General features: G+C 43.0%; 2 protein-coding genes across 19 annotated transcripts in view; one reads left to right on the forward strand and one right to left on the reverse strand.

Moving 5' to 3' along the window:
• srcin1b (SRC kinase signaling inhibitor 1b) overlaps nt 1–13745 on the reverse strand; it is a 185385-nt gene that overhangs the window by 83814 nt on the left and 87826 nt on the right. The window lies entirely within an intron of this gene.
• The window catches only part of LOC129161162 (uncharacterized), a 40395-nt gene that overhangs the window by 23931 nt on the left and 2719 nt on the right, over nt 1–13745 (forward strand). Inside the window, exons 4-8 of the mRNA XM_070545466.1 lie at nt 2894–2971; nt 10725–10835; nt 13224–13307; nt 13394–13486; nt 13570–13668. Coding sequence (XP_070401567.1) covers nt 2894–2971; nt 10725–10835; nt 13224–13307; nt 13394–13486; nt 13570–13668 — 465 coding nt within the window. The remainder of the gene's footprint in view (nt 1–2893; nt 2972–10724; nt 10836–13223; nt 13308–13393; nt 13487–13569; nt 13669–13745) is intronic.

Consider the following 13745-nt stretch of genomic DNA (forward strand, 5'->3'; position numbering starts at 1 on the left):
ATCCACACACACACACACACACACACACACACACTACTCCTTTGTGAGAACAAAGGACCCCATTCATACATCCTCCATCACATGCAAACACATCCATCTTCAATCATATCACATGGTTATTATTCATTTATGCCACTGTTTATTCATTTGACAAATTGTTAATTAAACGTTATAAAATTCAGATTTTCGTCTCCAGTAGCTTTGTTGTGTCGAAGAGAAGTCTCTGCTCCAAGGATTCTACGAACTTCAAGAAAGACTGATAAGAGTTTTGGATTCAATTTTTCCCCGGTTGAAGGGGAATGGTGCCCCGTATATCTAAGAATATCTTAATTAATTAATAAATCAGTAAATATTTACATATTTACAGAATTTATTGAAGAATCCAAAAGTAAGTTAACGCTTACGAATTGTTCGCTCCTAATAACCCCAACAATGAAAACCCATTTGTGTTTGCAAGGATCGGGACAACAACAAACATCCGTGGCTGTGACGCACTGAGAAAGTTTGCAGAAGATTGTAAGGCAAACAATCCAGAACTACTTCGGTCAACCAAATTAAGAAAACATGTTGCAACTTTGTGTCAGCTTCTTGACCTTAACAATCAAGAATTAGAACAAATGGCACGATTCATGGGACATGACATCAGAGTGCATTGCGATTATTATCGGCAAACTGATAAGACTTTTCAGGTTGCAAAAATTGGAAAACTTCTGTTTGCATTGGAGAGTGGTGCCAAGTCTCTGAAAGGGAAAAACTTAAAGACTCTGGACTCAGTAGTCTTGGGTATGTATTCTTGGTTGTTGTTTTTTCTTTCTTTCTTTCTTTCTTCTAAAGAATTTGGGGCACTTTTACACCAGACAGTTCTAGGAGATTCAGTCCAGTGTGACCAGGAGTACTGCAAAATGTTATCTTCATTTTATTATTTCTTTTTACTTTAACCAGGCATGTTAAGATACATTTCTTGTGTTCAACTGTGGCCTAGTAATAAATGTAGTTTTTGGGGGGAAAGGGAATTAAAGGGCTATTTTGTTTGTGTTTCACATTTGAGAGGAGACCAAGTGCTTGTTATGACATCATGTCCTTGCTGCATCCTTTATTGGGGGTCATTACAAGCAACTGTAAAATTGTAATTGACAAGACTTTAGATGAGCTGTAGCTCAACAGGTTGAGCGGGTTGTCCAGTAATCAGAAGGCTGCAGGTTCGATCCCGGCTCCGGACAGAGAATTCTGCTATTGTGTCCTTGGGCAAGACACTTAACCCACCTTGCCTGCTGATGGTGGTCGGAGGGACCGGTGGCGCCTGTGCTCGGCAGCCTCGCCTCTGTCAGTGCGCCCCAGGGCAGCTGTGGCTACATCGTAGCTCATCACCATCAGTGTGTGAATGGATGAATGATACACTGTAGTGTAAAGCGCTTTGGAGTCCTTACTCTGAGAGGCGCTATACAAGTGCGGGTCATTTATCATTAAACTCTTGGTATTTTCTTTGAAACACGAGCCAATAGTTACCTAAGGCTTTAATTTTCAAAAAACGATTTATTTCAACAGGGTATGGTGGACTCCTTCCATTGAATAATTTCTGTAGCAATGAAAACATCACATTGTTTGTTGATCTGACTGGTCATAGCTGTCCAATTGCTTGAAGAGAGTTTGAGCAACAACTGTAGATCCCACCAAACGAGCGTGTTCTGTCTACAACCATTTTTCCAACAGCCCTACTCAGCCTAACCCCGGTTTCACATTGAAAGCATCAGCAGCATGGAATGGTAATCCCCGCTAATTTTCTAAATAAAACTACTGCAGCAATGCAATTTCATATATATGAAGCTTACATGTTACCTAGCAGCTTATTTACTCCCAGTATCGTTCCAGAAGTGCTGCGGTGTGTTTTCATGTCTTTAATGAAAGTGTAGAGGAACAACACCATATATGACACCCAACAGCGATATCAAACGTGATTTAATTCTTTTTGGTTTAATGGCGGATTGCATTAACAAACCATGAGCTTTGAAGTCTCGAGGGATCTTGTGATCTCGCAAGGAGGATGGCGTAAATCTTGGGATTTTTTTGTGTCGCGAGTCAAGTGAAGAGTGAGGAAGCCGTGCCGCAGCCAAGACAACCCAGTGTGAAAAGGACCGATTTGAAGTTTGCACTGCTGATGATTCCAGTGTGAAACCATGGTAAAAGAGCTGAGTACAGCATGGGTTTACTCTGCTTATGTCAGTGTAGTGTTTTACTTTCCAGCACCATGACAAAGTAGATGAGCTCTTCATACCGCACAGAGGGAGGAAATGGGGTGGGCATGGTGTGGGTTGTCTTGAGAACAAAATTGCATGAGGGGATCAGTAAACAGTGCGAGGTGACGTGTATGATGCACATAAACACAACTCGGCACAAAAATTGTGGTGATGTAGAACATTCTGCTCAGTTTTAATGCCCTTTTGTCAGACTCTAAACCAAGAAATGGTTGCAGGCAGCAGGCAGACCCTTGCAAATTGTTTGCCAATAATCGCAATGCTGAACTGACTCAACCCATGTAACTACATCAGAGCAGGGACTACAAAAATTGAGAAAATGTGGAGAGATGATATAAAACTGTTTTTGGAAAAGGTTACCAGCCCGAGCTGCACTAATCCAAGTTACTATGTAGTGTCATTTGAAAAGGCCTATATGGGTTGTTTCCAGACTTTACATTTACATATTTAGGTTTCCTTGCCAGGTTACATTTGCCATGCTTTCTCAAGGTGAAGCAACTCCCAAAGAAAAAACACTGATCTGTTGAAATTGAAACAAACCGATCTGGTGTGAAAGTGCCTCTTGACTTTGAGAAAATACAATTGAGTTTTACATATGAGTTCACTAGACTAAATGTCTTTTTCCTTAACCACCTCATTAGATGAAAAGAACTCCACATTTGATCGTGGAATCGAAGAGAGGTCGAGAGTCATTGTGGAACAAGAACTACAAGTTGATGGTAAGTAAAATCTTCTGGAACCATAAGAAAATAAATAAATATATATCAAGCAAACTGTAATAATGTTGATCACATAGCTTATCTTTGAAATCTAAGAGCATAAACCTTAAAACTATGGGCAGACCAAGTATTGATTAAGGAAATACTGTTATTATTGCCACTAAGAATAAAAAATTGACTACTGGAAATGTAATTTTCTTTTGCAATTGCCATGATTTAAAGGAGTGGGTGATTTAATACATTTACAGTGGTCTCTAGTAGGATTTAATGCCTTGTAAGTTAATCTTGGTGGGGGGAACAAAGCGGTGCACCATTTTGTAGACCTAAAAGTTCCCACTTTACAGATGAGCTTCATACGGCAGGTTCTGGAGTCTTATTTCCTGTTATTTGTCATCCCTCCCTGGATTCTATAACAGCAAAGCAACTCTACCACTGGCTTGCAAAGTGGATGTTTTATACCCACAAATGACTGAAGGAGCTTCTGCCGTGTGGTGGTGTTGCTATTGCTAACGGTTAGCTTCTACTAGCTATGACTTCCGCTGTTGATTACCGAACAATGAAACAACAACCTTCCCCATCGTGAGTGAAGATGGCTAACTCCATGAATGCTAATTGTCAGTGTGATGTACAGTCCTTGGCCACGTAACGCATTAAAGCAAATTTCTAATCTTCCAATCACATGGTGGCAACTCAATGCATTTAGGCATGTTGATATGATCAAGATGATTCGCAGCAGTTTAAACAGAGATTTAAAATGTGGAAGAAAGGTTATTAATTGAATTTTAATCTGGCATGGCTGTTCCTGCCAGATGGGCTAGTCTTGAGTACCGTATTTTCCGCACCATAAGGCTCACCTGATTGTAAGGCGCACAGCCAATCAGCGTCCTAGTTAAAGGTTTGGTCCGCACATAAGGCCCACCTGATTATAGGGTGCACCCAGCAAAGCAAACGAGCGCACACTTTAGACAAATTGGGAAATTAGATCCAAGTCAGACGTTACTTCACTCATTATCTATGCTAAAAATAAATTTCTCATTATTAAAGTAACATTTAGTCCCAACTTAATGCACGGATGCTTTAAGCAGCAAGAATGAACAATCAGGCTGTTTAACAAACAAAAGTCCCATTTTTACGCGCAGGCATGGCTTGTGCAAAGATGCGCATTCAAACAGCGGCAACACAACTGTTTGCTTATGTTTAATATAAACATATTTAAAGTCCCAGTTTCACACAGAGCGCTGTTGCCCATTCGAATAGGAAAAAAGTATGGTACTCACATATTTTTTTCATTACTCGTCCATGAATCCCTCAAAATCCTCATTCTCCGTGTCTGACCCAGTCTGAAGAGCTGACCCAGCACTGAACCCAGCGCGCCTGGCACATCGCCATCAGAGTCCGTGTCACTGTCGTTGCTCGGCTCTCCCTTTGTGATCCCGGCCTTGGTGAAAGCTCGAACAGTCTGGACGGAATGTCGGCCCAGGCATCAGCGATCCACTCACAGATGGTGGCATAACCCCCAAATTCCACTACCTCCGCTCCGCTCCGGTCCGCCCCCGCCTTCCGCAGCCGCTCGCTTCCGAACTCAAATTATACTATACCCGCTCTACAATGGCTCTGCTCCGGTGCGGAGATCTGAGGTGGGCAAACAAGCATGCGCGGGATTTTCGAGATCTTGCGATACAGTCTGAGCAATAAACGCGGAAGTTAGATCCAAACACCCGTTGTGTGGGAGAAGCATCGAAATGAACTGTTTAATCTGCCCATCATGTGTGTTGAGAGATCAGCAGTGTTTGGATCAACAAAGTGTGACTGCTTTGATGGTGGAAACTGTATTTATGGCTTACTTTTGTGCATTTAAAGTTCAGCTGCCATTGATAGTTGTTAAAAGTTGTTAAACCTGTGCATATGAAACAAAATGTATTGTGAAAAACGGAAGTTGTGCTTGCTCCTTTTCCTGTTGGGCGGTTGTGATTCCTGTCCATTGACTGCACAGGTGCTCCGGCGTCCGGCAAAAATAGGATCGATTCTATTTTTGCCGGAGCAGAGGGCGGTGCACTGCCAGAGCACGGCCGCAGTAGTGGAATTGCTCTGATTGACTACAACGGGACCGATTTTGCTCCGGAGTTCGTGCCGGAGCGGAGGTTGTGGAATTTGGAGGTAAGTCGATCGGCTCTGCCTGCCAGTCTTGGTGAACGTGTGTTCGCCATCAGTCATCCAGCACTCCCACTCTGCTCGGACTTTCGCTTTGAAGGACCGGTTCACCCCGATGTCCAGCGGCTGGAGTTCTTTGCTTAATCCACCCAGTATGATGGCGAGCTCCGTGCTCATCCTCTTCACCTGGACTTTAACGGCGTCGGTGAGATGGGCCTGCATGAAGTCGCAGATCAGAATGGCTGGAGAAGTGTGGAAGAAGCCGTCCCGTCTTTTGGTGTACACCTCCCGCAATCACGCCGCCATCATGTCATCGTCCATCCAGCCCTTCGGGTTCGCCTTGATGATCACGCCGGTGGGAAACTTTTTTCTTTGGGTAAAGTTTTCCGCTTGAAGATGACCATCGGCGGCAGCTTCTGGCCATTAGCCTGGCAGGCGAGCACGACAGTGAAGCAGGACTTCTCGTGGCCAGTCGTCCGCACAGACACCGTGCTGTTCCCCATTTTCTCCACGGTCCGGTTCACCGGGATGTCTAAGGTAAGCGGGACCTCGTCCATGTTGGTGATGTGCTGGGGCTGGATGTTTTTGTCTGCCATCTTCTTAGTGCAATAGGAGCGGAACAACTCTAGCTTCTAAGCGTAGTCGGCAGGTAGCTGCTACGAGACGGTAGTTCTGGTGCGGATAGAAAGTGCTCACCTCCGCATGAAGCGAAAACACCAGGAAGGGCCTCCCATTAAGTCCGCAATGTCCATCTCTCCTGCTAATGCTGCAGCTGTGAGACGATTGGAGATGGTGGAGACGCTTCTGCTTGCCGCTCGCTGCTCTGCGACCCACTGCTCAACTCGGTCTTCAAGCAGTGGCCATCTTGCCTTGTTGCGCCTGAAGCTATGCTGTGTTTTCTTCACCTGTAGCAGCTAGTCTTTCAGCTTTCTCCACTTGCGGACCATCGACTCGGTAATATTGTATTCTCTCGCTGCTGCTCTGTTTCCATGCTCAACGGCGTGAGCGATGGCTCTGAGCTTGAACCCTGCCTCATAAGAGTGTCTCTTCATTTGTGCCATGGCTGGTTACCGGTGTACCTGTGTGGAGCAGTGCCACACCTTTTTTTTTTTTGGTGAGGGTGGGCGGTGCTACTGGCCGGCTCTTTGTTTTCCTGCGGACGCAGGTGTGGCTGGCTTCACTTACGTCCTTAATACATGTTTATAAGGTGCACTGCCGGTTCAGGGGAAGATCAAAGGTTTTTAATAGTGCCTTATGGTGCGGAAAATACTGTATTTAATAAAATGCTGATTTTCTTGGATTGTCACACACAACTATATTGAGGGTTTACAGACAATGGTCTGAAAAAGGGAAAACATCCAGTGAGCGGCAGTTCTGTGAGTAAAAATGTCTTGTTGATGCCAGGGGTCAGAGGAGAATGGCCAGACTAGACTGGTTCGAGTTGAAAGAAAGGCAACAGTAACTCAAATAACCACTCATTACAACCAAGTTATGCAGAAGAGCATCTCTCAATGCACAACATGTCAAACTTTGAGGCAGATGTGCTACAGCAACAGAAGACCACACTGGGTGCCACTCCAGTTCACCCAGGCTCAACAACATTGGACAGTAGAAGATTGGGAAAATGTTGACTGGTCTGATGTGTGTTGATTTCTGCTGAGTCATTCGGATGGTAGAGCCAGAATTTGGCATCAATAACATGAAAGCATGGATCCATCCTGCCTTGTATCAATGGTTCAGGCTATTGGTGGTGGTATAATAGGGTGGGGCACATTTTCTTAGAACACTTTGGGCCCCTTAGGACTTAATAGTAGGGCTTGGCGATATGACGATTTTAGACCGTTTTACGATCTACACATCTGACGGTCTGTCATTTTTGAGAGACCTTTTTATCACGATTCACAGCTCTGCTGTTGAAATTCTGCCTCTGAATGAAAAGGGAACTTACCTCCGGCGAATGACACGCCTTTGTTTGACCCTTTACCAATCAGAGTGAGTCATAGTGATATATTAGTGCCCCGCTTGTTTTCACCTGTGTGTGAACAAACATGGCTTCAGCCGCGTCTGAGAGCGACGAGGTTTTCGTTCCGAAGAGGAACGCCTCGTCCGTTATATGGAACTGATTTGGTTTTTCACCAGATGACAAACAGCAGTGAAACGTCATTTGCAAGGAGAGCGTCAAGGCAAGTGATGGCAACACCACAAACTTGTTTAATCACTTGAAAAGAAGGCATCCCAAACAATACAATGAGAGCCAGCTGGCAGCTAAAGCTAAAAAGCCTGCGGCTACAGCGGCAGCGGCTAGTGCTTCTTCCAGGCAGCAAACGCTAACATAAACACTCACAAAACTCACTCCTTATGACAGAGACAGCAGACGATGGAACTGCGTGACAGATGCAGTGACATACCACAGTAGGAGTGGGATTTAAGAAAATGATAAAAACATTGGATCCGCGCTACGAGTTTTCCAGCCGCAAATATTTTTCGAACACTGCCATTCCACGCATGTACACTGAATGCAAAGTGAGAGTTGCAGAAAATATTCAGAATGCGCAGTTATTTGCTACCACAAGCGATCTCTGGTCCAGCCGCACATCAGAGCCGTATTTGAGCTTAACTATCCACTACTTGAGCAACTGGGAGCTACATAGTATTTTGAACAAGTTAATGTTTGCACAATACGTTTGCAATTGACATGTTTGCACTTTAAATATGTTTACGATTTTAATTAATGTTAAGTTACTTGAAAAACGAGAAAAACTGATTTTTGTAATTGTTTCTCTCAGGGCTTTTATCATCTCTGGTGTGAGTTTAAAATATAAGTGTGTTAGCACCGTTGATTATCCCTAATATGAATAAATGTTTCTTTATTTAATGTTTCTCTTCTTTAATACGCAATTGAAGTTATGCTATTCATGGATAAAAAATCGTGATGAAATCGTGATAAAATATTGGAAAAATCGTGATATTCTATTTTTGCCATATCGCCCAGCCCTACTTAATAGTCATTGTTGCAATGCCACAGCCTACCTGAGTGTTATTGCTGAACAGGTCCATCCCTTAATGACCACAGTGTACCCATCTTCTGATGACTACTTCCAGAAGGGCCATGCACCATGTCATAAAGCTTGAATCATCTTAAACTGGTTTGTTCAACATGACAATGAGTTCAGTGTACTCAAATGGCCTCCTCAGTTACCAGCTCTCAATCCGAAAGAGCACCATTGGGGATGTGAAGAAATGGGAGATTTGCATCATGGATGTGCAGGTGACAAATCTGCAGCAATTGCATGATGCTATCGTGTTAGTATGGACCAAAATCTCAGGAAAAATTCCAAAACCTTGTTGATTCTATGCCATGAAGGAAAAGGGTTAGAAGTTCTGGTACTTTTCTAGTTTCTTGTGTTCCTTTTTCTTGATTTTTCTATTACTTGGTATTGCTACATTAACCTCAACTGTTGTCCTCTGTTGTTTGCCCACCATCAAAATGTGTGGTTGTTTCGCCATCACCGTTTTTTCGGTCTGCATCTGGAAGTCACACTGGAGCTTGGCTCGTTCATTCTCTACAACCTTGGGGGGTGTTTTCCACTTTGACCATGGGCCTTCCTGTCCATACTCTTCACAGATGTTCCTGTACAATTGGTTGTGTTGTTCCGTGTATGCTTTCCCTGCCATCATCCCAAACCCTGCAGTTATTTGGTGGATTGTCTCATGGGCCTCTTTGCATAGCCTACACCTTGAGTCTTGTCTGGTGTGGTAGATCTTGGCATCTGTTGCTCTGGTGTTCGGAGCCTGCTGCTGTGCAGCCATGATGAGTGCCTTCGTACTGTAATTCAGACCAGCTCTTTCTAGCCATTAGTATGATTTCTTCATAAACCACTTCAGTTATCTGTCAATGTAGGGGTTTTTACTCACAAGACAGTATTTCAAGCACCTCCTACTCTGTTCATCATTGTCTGACACATTGACTGACAACATCATCTGTTGGGGCCTTATCCTTGATGTAATTATGAATCTTAGATTTCTCATCCTGGACAGTGGCTCTCACACTTTCTAGTTCTTGGCCTCCTTCCTTAAGGCTAGTGTACAGTGTCAGGTTGTGGGACTTGGGATGGAACCCTCCATGCATGGTTAGGAACTTTCATGTCTTAACATCTGATCTGAATTCCTTCCTTCGGCCAGCTTATTATTCATGCAATATATTTGATTACTGGCAGGATGTAGCTGTTGATTGATTGATTGCTTGCCAGAATATTGTTCTCACCATGGAGCTGACTTCTTAGGATTTGTCTTACTCGTAGGTATTTGGATGTGGCTCCCTTCCTTGCAGCCTCATTGAGGTTGGCATTTGCTTGTGGGATACCATTGTGCTTGTATGCATTCTCAATATCTGCTGTTCCTTTTAAGTGTGAGACCCCTTCTGCGTGGACTACTTTGCCATACTTTGTCACCACCTTCTCAAGTCCATTTACATTGTGATATTAGTGCTGTGTGTATATGTATATATATATTTATATAAGTATATGGCCTGGCTCAGTATGCTAATAACTACATTGAAGAAGTCAATGTGAAGTTGGCTCAAACACAGGCTGGTTAGTGGTGCAACTGTCGTACAAATGAAACAAATTGATTTTAGTCGCACTGACTAGATACTGATGGGAAACACCCATTACCCCCTAATTCCACTACCTCCGCTCCGCTCCGGTCCGCCCCCGCCTTCCGCAGCCGCTCGCTTCCAAACTCAAATTTTACCGGTACCCGCTCTACAACGGCTCCGCTCCGGTGCGGAGACCTGATGGGGGCAAACAAGCATGCGCAGGATTTTAGAGATCTTGCGATACAGTCCGAGCAATAAACGCGGAAGTTAGATCCAAACACCCGTTGTGTGGGAGAAGCATCGGCATGAACTGTTTAATCTGCCCATCATTTGTGTTGAGAGATCAGCAGTGTTTTGGATCAACAAAGTGTGACTACTTTGATAGTAGAAACTGTATTTATGGCTTACTTTTGTGCATTTAAACTTCAGCCGCCATTGATAGTTGTTAAAAGTTGTTAAACATGTGCATATGAAACAAAAAACGCCTTTTGTTTATCGATTTATTGTGAAAAACGGAAGTTGTGCTTGCTCCTTTTCCTGTTGGGCAGTTGTGATTTCTGTCCATTTACTGCGGAGGTGCTCCGGCGTCCGGCGAAAATAGGATAGATTCTATTTTTGCCGGACGCCAGAACAGAGGGCGGCGCACGGCGCCGCACTGCCGGAGCATGGCCGCAGTAGTGGAATTGCTCTGATTGACCACAACGGGACCGATTTTGCTCCGGCGTTCGTGTCGGAGCGGAGGTAGTGGAATTTGGGGGTTAGTCCCTCCAGTGTGAGCTCACACAGCATCTCTGCAAACAAATGTTGGATCCTCAACAGTTTAGGTGGGTGGGTTCATGACTAGTGTGAGGTAAATCTGTGCTAGTTCCCCTCATTGTGGATTTTCAATAATGGACTTTTTTGACAATGATGAGCTTGTTTATTTCTTTTTACACATGTATGTTCTAAAATCAGATGGAGAACTCCATCAGAGTTTTGGTCTGTTTATTTTTGTATTGTTTCCAGATGAAGACCGGAGGCTCTCAGCTCACTCAACAAGTGAAACTGCAAACCAAATGTTGACTGCAGCTATCCAAGAATCTGATGGCGATTTGGAAGACGACTGTGATATTCATGGTAAATGCCAGTACAGTTGATTATTGAGCTTCTTGGTTACTTTGAATGAAGACAAACTCACTTTTTGGTTTTCTGAAGAGGTTTCACTTGTCATTCAATGTTTCAGTTCTGCTCCTCAAGTAAGAGGGAAACATTTTAAGGCAACCAAAATGCAGTTGTCTTCATTCAAACACACCAATATTAACATGACTTACAGTTTCAAGAAAAAGTAAGTGAACCATTTGGAATTATATTTTTGGAACAAATTGGTCATAAAATGTGATCTGGTCTTCATCTAAGTCACAACAATAGACAATCACAGTCTGCTTAAATGAATGGCTCATTTCCATCGACCGTTTTAGCATTGAATGGGAAGGATTGGGTCGCTAAATTTGCTGTTCCGATTGTTCTGTCTAGACAACTTGCTTTTACCACGCCAGTCACGGGACTTTTTGGGCTTCCTTCTGTTGTAGGCCCAGAAATTTCTGGAGCGGTATGGTTAGGACAGAGCAACAACACATGCCACTGACTGGTTGACAGAAATTACTCACAACTTGCAACAAGCAACACAAACGGAGTTCCGTTGTTTGTATTTTTGTTAGCTGTACATGAATGTGAAAAAAAAATGCCAGAAAGTGGCAAGTTTTGGTCACATTCATAGTTCCATATGGTCACCTACAGAGTTCCACACGTTTCTCACCTACATCGTGACAGTCCACAGGAAGAGCTAGATTGATAGGTAAGAAAGGTTTGTTTTTTTATCAGCTGATGGAAGCCAAAGGATCAGAGTGGACTTCGGCACAGTATTGTGCCAAGATGAAGAAATTAAAGCTAGGCTGGACCGTGAAAGCAGACCCATACTGGAACACACCAGTCCAAAAATAACCAGACCCAATCGTTCTAGACCCGGCAATGGAAGTACCCTATTATATCACACATACAATTCTGTTTCCATGTTTTTATTGAACACATCATGTAAACATTCACAGTGCAGGTAGAAAAAGTATGTGAACTCTTGGTTTTAATAACTCAAAACCTCCTAAACTCTAACCTCCTTGGGCAGCAATAACTTTAACCAAACATTTTCTGTAGTTGCAGATCAGACCTGCTCAACGATCAGTGATTCTTGACCATTCCTCTTTGCAGAACTTTTTCAGTTCAGCAATATTCTTGGGATGTCTGGTGTGAATGTTTTCCCGAGGTCATGCCACTGCATCTCATTCGGGTTGAGGTTAGGACTCTGACTGGGCCACTCCAGAAGGTGTATTTTCTTCTGTTTAAGCCATTTTGTTGATTTACTTCTATGCTTTGGGCCATTGTCCTGTTGTGTCACCCATCTTCTGTTGACCTTCAGCTGGTAGACAGATGGCTCTAAGATCTCCTGCAAAAAGTTAAATTTAAAATGTCTTGATAAACTTCGGAATTAACTTTGCTCAAGCTGATGCCACATCAGCAGGCCCTGATGCCACAAAGCAGCCCCAAGCCATGATGCCCCTACCACCATACTTCACAGTTGGAATGAGGTTTTCATGTTGGTGTGCCATGTCTCTTTTTATCCACACATACTGTTGAGTGGTTCTTCCACAACTCAGCAACTCAATATTTCCACAGAATATTTTCCAGTGCTGCTGTGGAACATCCAGGTGCTTTTTTGCAAACTTTAAACATGCAGCAATTTTTTTTGGGACAGCAGTGGCTTCCCATGAACTCTTGAGTCTTTTATGTCTCGTACATTTGCCAACAGGAATGTTGGCAAATGCCACAGATTTTTGTTAGTCTTTACACTAGAGGATTATTCTGCGCCACATTGATAGGACGGCCACTCTTAGGGACAATAGCAGCAGTGCTGAACTTCTCAATTTATAAACATCAATGTTTTGTACATAATTTTATAACCCTTACCAGTTTTATGCAAGTTAACAACTCTTAATTTTAGGTCTTCTGGGCTATTTTGCATGACGCATTGTTCACATCATGCAACGCTTCTTGAAAAAAGCAAACTCATAACTGGTGTGTTTTTATAGGGCAGGTCAGTTTTAACCAACACCTCCAATGTCATCTCATTGATGGGACTCTAGTTGGGGGACCCCTGACTCCATTTAGCTATTGGATGTCATTAGTCTAGGGGTTCACATACTTTTTCCACCTGCACGGTGAATGTTTACATGTTGTGTTCAATAAAAACATGGAAGCATTTACTTGTGTGGTATTAGTTTATGCATACTGTGATCTTGACTGTCTATTATTGTGCCTTAGATTAGGTTCAGATCATATCTTATGATAAATTTGTGCTGGAATTCACATAATTCCAATTTTCTTGCAACTGTATGCATGGAAACCTTTACCAGCATTTGGCTTTTTAGCTGACAATTCAAATACTTTACTTAAATAAATTGTATTGTTCCTTAGATGGAGAGTTGCAACCCACAAGTTTATCAAAGAAACTTGTCAAAAGAAGAAAAGCCCAAAAAAGACATGCAGACAATGGTGATGGTATGTTATGGCAGACTTTGGAAATTAGGCCAAGACTGATTTCAACTATGCTGATTCACATGTATTGATTTAAACTTTTTAATTAGACAGGGGATTGCTGAACTTGTCTGTGGAAGAGAAACATGGCAAAGGACAAAACTCTACTACAACTCTCAAGGAGGACAGTGACGGAGATGAGTGTAAGTCCAGTCTTTGGGAATGCAGATAACGTGCTCTGGCCTCTTTCTGAACTATTTCTATATCATGGTTTTGTGCTTTTCAGATGGAGCAAAGCCTTTTGGGATTTCTTCCACAAGCCCGGTCCAAAGAAAGAAAATGAAAACCAAGCATGGAGTGGCTGCTGCTGATCCTGCTCAGTGCGGTTCGTACAAATTAATTTGTTTGAATAGTGGTAGTTTAAAACAAAAGTCAACTTGAGGCCTTTCATAAGTCAAAATT

Source organism: Nothobranchius furzeri, chromosome 16 (genome assembly GCF_043380555.1).
Source record: "Nothobranchius furzeri strain GRZ-AD chromosome 16, NfurGRZ-RIMD1, whole genome shotgun sequence".
NCBI classification, from domain to species: domain Eukaryota; kingdom Metazoa; phylum Chordata; class Actinopteri; order Cyprinodontiformes; family Nothobranchiidae; genus Nothobranchius; species Nothobranchius furzeri.